The following is a 12,448-nucleotide window of genomic DNA, read 5'->3' as shown; positions in this document are numbered from 1 at the left end:
GACTATATAAATGTATCTAATCTTTATCATAATTGCCTCTGCATTCGATTATCACTGGTTTTAGTAATGACTTAATAGCTAGATCTGAAAGTAGAAGTCTAGGAAATGGCCTGGTGGGCCGGATTCGGCCCCTGGGCCTTGAGTTTGACACATGTGCCATAAAGGGTTTTTAATGTGCTGTGTACTTTTGTGTATTGTAGCATTTTGTCATTTTACAAGCACATAATTCTTGGGTAGGATCTATTTTAGCACTTGTAACTTCAACAATCTTGTCTTTGACTGTTTAGTGCAATTTTTTCAGATTACGTTGTTTGTGTGAACTAAACATTTCTGCACAGTTTTAATTTCTCCGTGATTTCTACGTTGACACTTTCTTTTCTGCTTGAAATCAATTTTCTTTCAGGTTTGTTCTGGAACAGTATAATGCCCTCTCCTGGCTAACCTGTGATCCTGCAACTCAAGACAGGCGGTCATGTCTGCCAGTTCATTTTGTGGTGCTGAACCAGTTGTATAACATTATCATGAATATGCTGTGACATTCACTAAGAAAGCTGCAAGAAACACAAGGCTTTTATTACATCACAGGACTCCGAAATCACATTTTGTTTCTTTTGAAGCCACTCAGTATATAAAATTGGCAGGATTTACACCAGACTGGGTTGTTACCTAAAAAATAACACCACGTCCTGTATTTGGATAATTGCTTTATAACACAAAGCCAGTTCTACTTTGAAAGTCTCATGGAACACTTCGAATCATCTCCCGTCTCCAATTCTGTGGAAAGACCATTTGCTGACATCACGTGAATGGAAGACGCCGGATGTCCTAGGAAGCAATGATGTGTTTCATCTTTTGACTTTTAAACATCATGAAGATGTTGTGTGGATTATGAAACCTATTATCAATATACAGAAAAAAATGCCTGCATCTCTTATTTATTGTAAGTTTTTAAATGTATAAATTGTCTTATATTTCTTAACCTCTTTTATAAAATGAAAAAAACTTTTTTTTTTTTTTCCCCTAGAAGGTTTATACGGCCTTCTTGCTTTAAAGCAATTGGTTTAAATATATGTACTAGTCTTAATTAAAAGTTGCAGTAGGTTGCTTTTAGAGTATTATTTTTTTGTAAGGGGGTGGTTGACAATAAAAATTTGTATTGTTTGATGTACAGTAAAAAAGGGGGGAGGGGAAATAGGAAGGGTAATGTCCATACCATTGTGTGTGGGAGATTTACAGCTAAGCTGTAGCAGCAGAGTACATGTACAGCAATGATATACACTGTGTTTATAGCATTTGAAAAAGGTACCGGGTCTTAAAAAGATTTTTATAATCACACCTCAACAAACCCTAATGGCAATATATCATTGAATGTTGTAGGTGGTTTCTCCTGTAGTGAAAAAATAAACTATTCGATTTCATTTTTGTAATTCGGTTCAGGGCTCTGGTTGTATTTCTTAGAATTGTTGCTACAAACAAAAAGCATTACTTTGTATAAGAGAACTAAATTGTGATCTACTATCCCCCACCCCCAAATTCTACAGATTGTATTTAATTCAGTTTCATTGGCCGGTTAATATTGACTACAACCACAGATATACCTAGAAGGGCTTGTGTTGTATGGAATTACAAGCGGTCGTTCTAGGGTTCAGTAAGTGTTTAGGGTGCCGTGTAAATAGACTTACACACTGTTTGGATGATGGGATTCCTCAGTTTTGTTATATCAATATTTGATCTTTTAAAGCTTGTATTATCTATTCACAAATACCTGGAAATAAGTGAATTGTATTCTGAAAACCTCACTTTTTTTCTAAAGTTTGTAAATACAGACTATTTTCCTTTAAAACTAATCAACCACTTGGTGACAAAAGCTTTCAGACATTCTTTCAAAACCGTGCAATCAAAGAGTATTTTACTTCAGAAATCTCTATATTTTTTATTTTTATTTGTTTCCTAAAAGGTAATTTGAATGCCTCGGGAAGTAAGTTGGCATTTCTCTTACTTGGTTAAGATTTCTGTGGGATAAAGATGTTTTCTGATGTGTTGGAAATTTTCAAGTCTGTAATTAAATCAGTCATATTTTTATTCATATTTTGTATGTAATGCTTGCTATTATTTGCCTTCTAACTAATCAGCACTGACATATAATGTGTGCACGTCATCATATATACATTCTGTGACAATGAAGTGGCTATCCTGGGTGTATAAAAGTACATCTTGATGATGTATCACAACTTTGGTAAAGCTTCCACAGGTCAGCTCAGCTTGTAATTGGGCCATGTTTATTACAATTTGCTTCAGCAGAGGTAGCCTTCAGTAAAAACTGCATTCTGAAACACGTGGTACATTGAAAGATAGTCAGCAGACTGTCATTCTCAACTGGATGTAAACTCTAGGTCAGTGGTTCTCAACTTGTGTAATCTCAGGACCCACATTTCTCTTAAGTCATTAAGTCGCACAACACTGAAACACATTTGCATTGGCATTGCGGTACCACATCGAACTGTGGGCAGGAGGTGAGTTTGGGATGTCATTCAAATGAAAGGCAACGCAGCGCACTTCCCGCACCAGAATCCGCAGTCTACTGTGGGATGCTGTGATGGATCTCCATCTATATGTGCATCGCTTGTACAGCTCCCTTGCGTGCCCTGTAGAGGTGGCAGGAGGCGGAATGTGACAGCACTCCGGTCCAGGCACCTCTACAGCACACCTGAGGGAGCTGTAAGCAAGACACATGGATGGGGCTCCCTAACGGCCATACCCCCACCCCACCTCAAGCTGACACTGCACTGGGCAGCATATTTTAAATGACTGCTCAGTGTGAGAACTGACTGTGCTGCATTAGCGGGAGGCGGAGGAGCCTCTCGCCTAGCGCAGTGGAAGGCACATGGCGACCCACTGAACACAGGGTTGCAACCCACCAGTTGAGAAGCATGGCTCTAGATGGTAGTCTAAAAAGGATAAGATCACTGTTGGCCGTTTTGTCCTTTTTAAACAGGAACAGTCGCAATGCTGGGTTTGTAAACGGTCATCTAACATGTTCTGTCGGTCTTTTTTTAATCATACACTCTGTTTGAATTGCCCAGGCTTTGGACAATAGATACCTACAGATATGTACTGCAGCTCTGCCTTTTATACATTACTATTGACCCATCACTTTGTGCTGCCTCATTGGCCAATAGTAATGTGTGGAGGAGGTGGGCAAGCTTTAGCACTATCAAGACCATCAGAAAGACCTGGCACTCTAACAGAACAGGGCTTCTAAAGATGCTGCAGATACCTCCTAGGTCAGTGGTGGCGAACCTTGGCACTCCAGCTGTGCCAAAACTACAAATCCCAACATGCATCTGCCTCTGGGAGTTATATCTGTGGCTGTCAGAGCCTTGCAATGCCTCATGGGACTTGTAGTTCCAAAACAGCTGGAGTGCCAAGGTTCGCCATTACTGTCCTAGGTGTTTGCTCTTAGTACCTGATAATTGACAGTCCCTTTTAAGTCCTTCGACTGTGGTATGTGAATTGGAATCCTATCCCACTATCCAATCTGAAAAATTTCATGCAAATTTACTAAATTTGGGGAAAACATTTTTCACATCTGCAGTTTTAAAAGGAGCTTGTCAGGGGAAAAAAAAAAGTTTCATGTTTTGGAGTCGCCATCCTGACATTCACAAGCTTCTTCCAGGTTGGTAATTAGTCAGGTAGTAAAGCTAAGATCAACATGCACATCTTTAAAGTCAGCAGATACAGCTTTCATATTTCCATCACCCAACGGTCTCTCTAAATTTTAAATTGCAGAATGCAAATTCCTCATTGAGGCCGGTGATCACTGCATTGTCTTTACATGGAAGTCATTGGATAATGCTCTGCTGTTGTCAGACAAGCTTATCAGGCAATCACAATTTAGCAAGGCTGCTGTTAAAGTAGAACAGTGATCATTATTTGTTTTGGATAGAGTGGGGAAGAGTGCAGTCATTGCTAGAAATCGCTAAGAAATGTAAGAATCCTCTGACCTTAAAACTAAAAGTTTTTATTGCTGTCCTTTTTTTTTCATTGAAATTTCCTTTTACTCCACATCCTAGTGACACCAGGACAAGAACATTTAGATGGTGTGGGTGTCACTGTGACAAAGACACCAGGACATGTTTCTACCCTTTCCATACTTTGCTAAATTGTGCTTTTGTTGCATTCATTGTCCCCAACAGAGAAAAATCCCCATCGCTTCCTGTACTTGTGGCACCCTAGCACAGGGACAGGAAGTGTAGGTACATCTGCTCCACAGAGACAGCAGTAAAAAAAAAAAAAATGGTGGTTCTAACCCTTTTTTCCACTGTAGTCAAAAATGTTTTGCCAAGATCGGCCTTTAAAGGGACCCTGTCAATTTGCCCACTTGCTGATACTCTCCTCTCCAGTGACCTCGGTTGCTTCTCCCTGTGTCACAGTTGGTGCTTCTGTGTATGGTGGAGCATTTGACCTACTCCCATGATGTACTACTCTATTTAAAGTCCTCTTCTGGACTAGAAATCAAAGCTGCAACAAATAGCTGTATGGATTGATGCTGAACATCAGACAAATGGAAAAAACGCTAATATAAAGTATTGTTGCCCTCCATTGTAGGATGGAATAGTTTTTTTGTTTTTATACTAGGGCATATATTAAAGATCTGTTTACAACAACATTCACCAACTTCCGCTGAACCCACTGTAGACTTAGGAAGCCCATATGCCTTCTGCATTGTACCTGTATAGTCTAATGCTCACTATATGGAAATTTGCAAACACCCTCAACCACTTTAATCAGACCAAATTGAACAACCTATCAAATCTGAAACAAATGTAGGAGGTTGCCTTGATTTTAAGTGAATGCTAGCAAATTAAAGTCATGAAGCTAGTGTCAGACATGTTATTTTAGGCAGTTTATGAACGCAAAAAAAAAAAGATTTCATTCGGGCAACCTAACATCACTGCCATTTAAATAATAATGTGGCCATTGTACTAAAATGCAAGATCTGCTTGTTACATACAGTCTTATGCGGCAGAGAAGATATACCTTACAAGTGGCTTCTGCACAGTGATGTCCTGGCACTTGCGGTGAGATCCTAGGAACACTCATAGACACTGTGTGTACGTGTGAGATAGATGCAGTGTCAGCTTGAGGTGTATCTATATATTTTTAATTTTTTTGCATGTACTGTAGATACTCCAGCAGCACAGTGCAGAAGTGTCTCGGGTTCCTCTGCATCTTGTGCCATAGACTGTAAGTCACTTTTGCAATAGATATACTTTAAAACATATCTAGAAGGATTGTCACCAGCACACCAAAAGTTGTGAAGCAAAAAATCCTTTATTGACAAATCGCCATCCAATACAAGCGCTTTCGGGGTCTCAGCAGTACCCCTTCATCAGGCTCATTCTGAAAAGCGCTTGTATTGGATGGCGATTTGTCAATAAAGGATTTTTTGCTTCACAACTTTTGGTGTGCTGGTGACAACCCTTTCTAGATCTGCATTGTTCACGGGGCCGTCTGTGGTCACTACAAGCACCCACCTGCTTGGCAGGTTTACTACTATTCCGGTAAGGAGTGCAGCTGGTTCTTGACTACATGTATTACTTTAAAACATGTGATAACACATTCACATACAATACAAAGTGCATCTGTTAAAAATGAATGTGCATGGGCCCTAAAACTTTTGGTGGTCAATACGCTTGATCATTTGTCTTATTGAAGGCTAGCTGAAATCATGGTAATTATAAATGAGATTGTAACCTGTATGGCAAGTGATACTTTAAGTGAAACTCCACCTTTTGTTGATAAAAAACACACAACAAAAAAACATCCCCTATAAGGGCCTGTTGACATTATTGTGCTACATTAATGTGCATTGAGTTAAGACAGCCTATTCATTTGAATGGGTTGCCTAATGCAACAAAACACACACCCACCCTGTACTGGGGGGGGGTTGCCATTTAAAACAAATGGCACCCCATTGCACTAGTGTGATCAGGCCATAAGTAATTTTTGTACATTGCAAGGATTTTAACAAACTTTGTTGTAGACTCCTACCTGAACAAAGCCCAGTGTTCTAATGAAGAGAGCTGAAGTGTCTGCATCCCTTTAGTGGACATGTCTTACAGAGTAAATTTCCTGTTGCAGAAGATGTCTAAAATGTAGTTAGTGCAGACTTCTGAGAAAATCAGAGAGGCAACCACACAAGCAGGAAATGACATTCTAGAGGCTTACTGTACAACAGTATTGTACAGAACACCTGCATGTCGCCTGATGGCTTCAGAAAATTACAGCAACTGCAGACAAATAGGATTTTTTACATTTTTTATTATAAGTTAGTTACAAAATAGTTTTGTATAGCAATTTTATATGCTTTTTAAAATTTCTTTTTACAAAAGTCAGATTTTTCTGTACAAGTGTATTTAAACACAAGCTATACTGCTAACTATAGGACAATGGACTTTGGCAAAGCTGTAAGGACAGCCCAGCAAGCCTCTGTTTTTTTTTTTTTTGCTAGTGTCCTAAGGTGATGGACATTTTGTGATCTGCTTCAGGAGAAACTAACCTTTTTTCTTTTATATATTTTTTTTTTGGCATACAACCAAGACCCTTATCTATTCCACTGTGGCATTAGTCGGCAGCCTCTGGATTGCCACTCCTCAATCGAGCCTTACGAACAATACCTAAGGCCCCGCCAGTATGAAGATGCAGGGCCAGGCTTTAGAGTTGTTTCAGACGTTGTATCCGACACAGGATTCCCACCTTGGCATGTAGGGCAGTGCGTTGAGTTACCCACAGGGTGCTATACAGGTCATGGAGTCTTTTCACCAATAGGGCTGAAGAATTACTGGGGTGCCCATCATGGGTCACGGTCAGTGGCCTAGTCATACATGTGGGCCACCATTGATGAGTACCAAAGGGTATTGTGCCTTCTCCTTAGGTGCCCCCTCCAACCTCACCCCTGTGTCCTCCCATTCTCCCCAGAAGGGGTTAACTGATAGAGCTGTGCCAATTTTAGACATGTTGCAGACTCAGTGGAGGGGCTGTGACACTATTCTGTTGTGCATGCCTTATAGGCTGTGACGCATGCTGGTGGTATGCCTGCCCACTAGGGCCACAACACTTTTGCTACATGGACCTCTCTTTGCTACTGCTGGCACCCCCTGAGGCCATGGACATCCATCCTGGCAACTGCCTCTCTATTAAAGGAGAACTATGAGGTGAGTGCTTTTCACTCACCTCATAGTTCTAGCCGACCTGTGACAATGAGACTGTCACAGGTCGGCTCAGTAGATCGGGAAATGAGCAAATACATACCGGCGTTCACTCACCTCTCGATCCTGCTCGTAGGAGCTGGATTAACTTCTATTTTTATTTTATTTTTTTTATAATTTCCCACTGTATACAGTTTGCAGTGACCTATGGTGCGTTAGTCTCAGGCGGCCATTAATCCCTTCTGCTCTGCAGTGGGTCTGTGAGTAAACCTTACTGGTAATGTCTCACTTGTATACTGTATGCACTGTGACCCGGTCAGGCACAGCCATTAACCCCCTTCTGCTCTTCCTAGATGAGTTTTCACCTAAACCAAGAAGTCCCCAGAGATCCAGAGAGGGTTCATTTGGGCTTTAATGCAGTGCAGCTTAGTGCAGGGTAACACATTGCATAAAGCAATGTATAGCATCAATGGGCTCTTACGGAACTTAAATGATATCTAAAACCAGTACCAAAAATGTGATATATTGCAGCTTACCAGTCCTTAGATGTGGTGGCTGCATTAGTTTTTTTTAGGCTAAGAAAAATACATATTGAAATCCAGTGTAATTTATGTTCTGAATGGAAATCCCAAACAATATCGGCTTCCAAAATATTTTTACTACATAACTCCTCCTCCCTATGTTATGCAGATGAGGGGAGGGTGGGTTAATTGTAGTCCAAATGAGAAAATCAGCCAAGGATGAGAACACTGCGCTTCCAGTTGCCAGTGCAGTGAGTGAGTGTGTGTCACTCTAGAACAGGAAGTATGCTACAGACAGAATCACCAGGTGAAAGCAGACAGCGGGAACTTGCCCAATGCCTCCAATCCCCCGTTCTTTTAAAGTTTGTGACTGCGTTAGAATGTGTGACCGGTGACATGGTCACACATTTTAATGTAATCCCGCCTGCTTTTTCGACGGTGGAATATGTGACCGGCAAAAGGAGAAGAATGCCAACACTTTCTCAGCTGTTCCAGTGCAGATCGGCATTGCAGATCGTATGTGCAGGAGAACCGATCTGCCCTGGAACAGATGAAATGTTACTTCTATCCGACTTTGTGACTGCGATCTCACATTCCACAAAGTCGGATAGAAGTGACATTTCGATTAGCTGTTCCAGGGCTTTGCCGGTCACATATTCCACTGCTGAAAAAGTGGGCGTGATTACGTTAAAATGTGTGATTAGGTGACTGGTCACACATTCTAACACAGTCACAAACTTTGATAGAACACCCCCTTCTCAGTCCTGCCTGGCTCAATTGCTAGCATGAACTGACTGGATGCCTCCTCTGTAATCATATCCCCTACACAGAGCGGTTGGGATCTTCAGGTTGTGAGCATTTTAAAGGGACATTTTTTCTGCATATATAGAATTGCATATGCTGTAACAGTCTGCTTGTTAATCACATACTTCAGTGGAACACAACATGAAAGTAGAATGAAATAAAAGATGAATCACAAACAAGGAACAACCTATTTACAGCTTTGAACCAGATGGCTGTAGCCCAGCTGCAGCTGTGTAAAGTAGTTAAACTCAAATACCAAACACATTTTATATTACAGCATAGCAGTCTATCCGGACATCGTGTGAACAAGCCCTTAGGGTCCACTCTATGGAGGAACAATGGAGCCACCCTTGGACTAGACTAACAAATTAGTCCATGTTAGATGGACTAGACTAAGAAATTAAATCTAAACTTTAGCTCACACTTTTTAAGCAGTTATAGCAACAGGTTTTTGTTCTCTCTGGGATAAAGGTTTTACAGAAATGAATAAAAAGCTGACCATATAAGCACCCCTGTCAGTGTTACATGGTTTGACCTAACCTGCTACCTACCACTTTTGCTGGACAGCTTGGGCTGTTAAAGGAAGGTGTAAAAAACAGACTTACTGACCGGATCACCCAGTGAAAAAAAAGGGAAAAAAAACTTAAAGAAAGCTAATGCAGCTACCTCATCTAAAGATTGGTAAGCAGCAATATATACATTTGTTTTTGCTTTTGGGTTTAGATGCACTTTAAGTATCTGAGAAACAGGAATTGCTGTGATCCACAGAATGCTTAGTCCACATGCGTACCAGCCAGTATGAAAAGGGAGAGCTCCTTTGGAGTGATGGGTTTAAAGATGATTCAATAAATGCATAGTTATAGCATATAACCACAATAAGAAGTGCTATTAAAAAAATGTACATTGACAAAGTGGAGTGCTTTACAATTGTCCCCAAAGCCAACACGAGCCCTAATCTTCTAAATAAAAGATTTAAAAAAAAAAAGAGGAGGTGACCCATGTCATGTGACTGGCTTTTCCTCCAATGATGGAATTATTTTTGCTGCGTAAAGCATATCTAAATCCAAAAACAAAAATATATTATATTGCAGCTTAACAACCCTTAGATGTCTTTGCATTTGTTTTCTATTTTCAGGCTTTTTTTTTCCCCTTCACACTCATAACACAGTCTCTTTACAACCACACACTTTTCTCCATTGTATCCATGAGGGAAGTTATGGTGTCATACATGCTGGACTTCAAACATGTCTGCCTTTGTTCATCTTCATTTTATGATGAATTGATGGGACTAGTAGTATATATCATAGTATTGTTTTCTATGAGCCTGTTCACACCATACGTGTTGCGGTTTGTAGAAAAATATAGCTCAATGGACATGGTGAAAAAAGCCCTGAGGAAGCATCTGCCAGAATAGCCTTTTATTTACAGTATGGTCATCATCATAGGATGTGATGCACACACTTTTCAATGGGGACACAGAAATAAAATAAATATTTTTTTTAGGTCTAGAAATGATATGATTAGAATTATTGCACCATTGTACCATGATTTCTTGAAAAAATGTATATACAAAGAAATTATTTAGAGTGCCGTGGTTTTCATGAAATGTCTGTAGATTCGTATTCTTCCATTGCAGCTCTGCATCATGCCTTCATAAGATCGTCATTCCGCCCGTGCAGTTTCAAATTTTCGGACGGGAGCGCGCAGGGAACACACGGGTAAGTTTAAAACGCTGTTAAAGCATTTTGTTTAGTTTAAAAAGTTTTTGCATATATCTACTGCTTGCTAGGAGTAGATATATGCAAAAAAGCTGAGGGTTTAGAAACCCTTTAAGTCAGTTAGCCACTATGAAAACAACCTTTATTCACATAGTCTTATCTCCACGTTCCTGTTATAACAGTTGTAAATGTGACCAATAGGCACTAGAATAAAGTAGGGTATACACGGGTAGATTTTGGAATGAACGTTTGAATGAAAAATCTCGCCGGAACGTTTGATAATACCATCAGAGACCTTACAATTGTCCTTCGTAATTTCGATTGATTTGTATTTTCATTTAAAGGAGAAATATGGGTTGAGTGAAATATACTTATCCCCATGATTAGAGCCTACGTGTGATACTTCAGCTGTCACTTGACGGCTCGATTGATCGGGAACCGAGTGATCACATGCTGTGATCGCTAAGTTCCAGATCTTCTCCCTGCACCTAGCAGTGATTGTCAGTCACCGCTCCCCGCAGGGATCACCCTCTCCATTCCACCAGCTCTGACTAGAGGGACGGACGGGGCAGGCATAGCTGTCAGTAAACTAGTGGGGTGGATCCCGACAATATTGCGCTATATGGTGAGTTTTGGGTCACAGGAGGACATTAGTATAAGTTCTCCTGTGACCCTAAAGAGAACTATGGCAAAAAAAGGTTGGGCCATGGTTCTCTTTTAACATTCAATTTTCAAATCAATTGAGTTTCCTGTACGAAAACCACATTCACTGTTAGAATTTAGTTTGATCGAGAAAATTTTTCCAACAGGCTACTTTGAATCTTTCATCACGGCAGTCAAAATTGATAATTTATTTGATCCAATCAACGATTAGAAAGTCAAACAAAGGTTCCTAAATTGATTTTGTTGGTTCACAATTTGTTCGGTGCATACCCTACTTTACACCCACTGTTCTCAGTAATTAGCACACAGAATTGGTGTGATACACTCCCTTTCTCCTGCTGTAATGCAAGCCTGTGTGAGGACACTTGTGTTGAGGGATGTGGCTGTTACTCAACTATTCCAGTCTAGAGCACTGGAGTGGGAGAACAGGAATAGCATTTTCATAGAGAAAAAAAAATCAGTCACAAATCATAGCATGCAGGGGTACAGGACAGTATTTCCACCAAAGGACTCAAATAGATCTTGAAAGCGAAGACACAGATGCCTTTTTGCTCATCCAAAGAAGAGTCAACATGCATTCAAATTGAAGACTATGAAGTGGATAATGACACAAAGGAGATTTAAACGGAATAACCAAACTGGTTTCTATATTGGCTTATTTTATAGCAGCAGCGATGACATTACTAGGCATTTCAAGTGCGTTTTCTTCAGCATCCAATTTATTGCACATTACAAACTAGATGTCCAATTAGATTGTGAATTGGTTTTGGGATACCCACAGTTTATCTTCCAACCATGGCCATGAAAATTTTTAGGTTCAGGATAAAGTAAAATGTATTTGTTATCTGCTGTAATTTTGCTTTCACAGGGGATCAGAGGGAGCTCGTGTACCGGTCCCCTCTCCGCTGCAAGAATGCGGAAGTGTTGTATATTACATCACTTCCGCATTCTCGTGTCACTCTCCAGCTTCAGAAGCTGGAAGAAGCTGGTGGAGCAGATCTCTGTGTCATCAGCTTCTTTTGGGGTGTCCTAGGTGACAGGGGTCTTGAAGACCCCTGATGTCTCCATAAAGAGGACCTGTCACATATTTTGCTATCACATAGGGGGATTTTATTAGCCCCCGTATGTGATAGCAATAAAGTTTAGTGGGAAAAAAAAGCAAAAAAAATTTAAGTCCCCCCCAATTTTTTTTTTATTTTCACATAAAAAAAGGGGGGGACGGGACTTTAAAAAAAATACTGCTCTCTCTGCACTCTATCTTGAGAGGGGAGATAAAAAGAGCCATTTATGTGATCCCTATCTGGACTCCACATCGCTGCGGGCGCCTGCAATAAACGTAACCCTTACATGTCATATTTGTGGATCTGCACCCTGGCATACTACTAGCTAAGTTCCCTCTGGTGTGGACTACCTGAGGTTACTGTGAAAATAATCCTCTAGTACGTCAAACGGGCTTCTTCACTCTACTAACCGCAAATACCTTACTCACTCTACCTTACTTGTGTGAGCCAGTGATTACAGACGGTGTATG

At 40.4% G+C, this 12,448-nt stretch overlaps 1 protein-coding gene across 1 annotated transcript in view; it reads left to right on the top strand.

The window, feature by feature from the left end:
• The window catches only part of MED13 (mediator complex subunit 13), a 92,748-nt gene extending 90,660 nt beyond the window's left edge, over positions 1 to 2,088 (top strand). Inside the window, exon 30 of the mRNA XM_018556663.1 lies at positions 404 to 2,088. Within this exon, the coding sequence (XP_018412165.1) occupies positions 404 to 536 (133 nt within the window). The 3' untranslated portion in view covers positions 537 to 2,088. The remainder of the gene's footprint in view (positions 1 to 403) is intronic.
• Positions 2,089 to 12,448: the final 10,360 nt, after the last annotated feature.

This window comes from Nanorana parkeri, unplaced genomic scaffold (genome assembly GCF_000935625.1).
Source record: "Nanorana parkeri isolate BGI_ZX_2015 unplaced genomic scaffold, ASM93562v1 scaffold245, whole genome shotgun sequence".
Classification (NCBI taxonomy): Eukaryota; Metazoa; Chordata; class Amphibia; order Anura; family Dicroglossidae; genus Nanorana; species Nanorana parkeri.
This window is presented reverse-complemented; position numbering and strand designations above follow the sequence as displayed.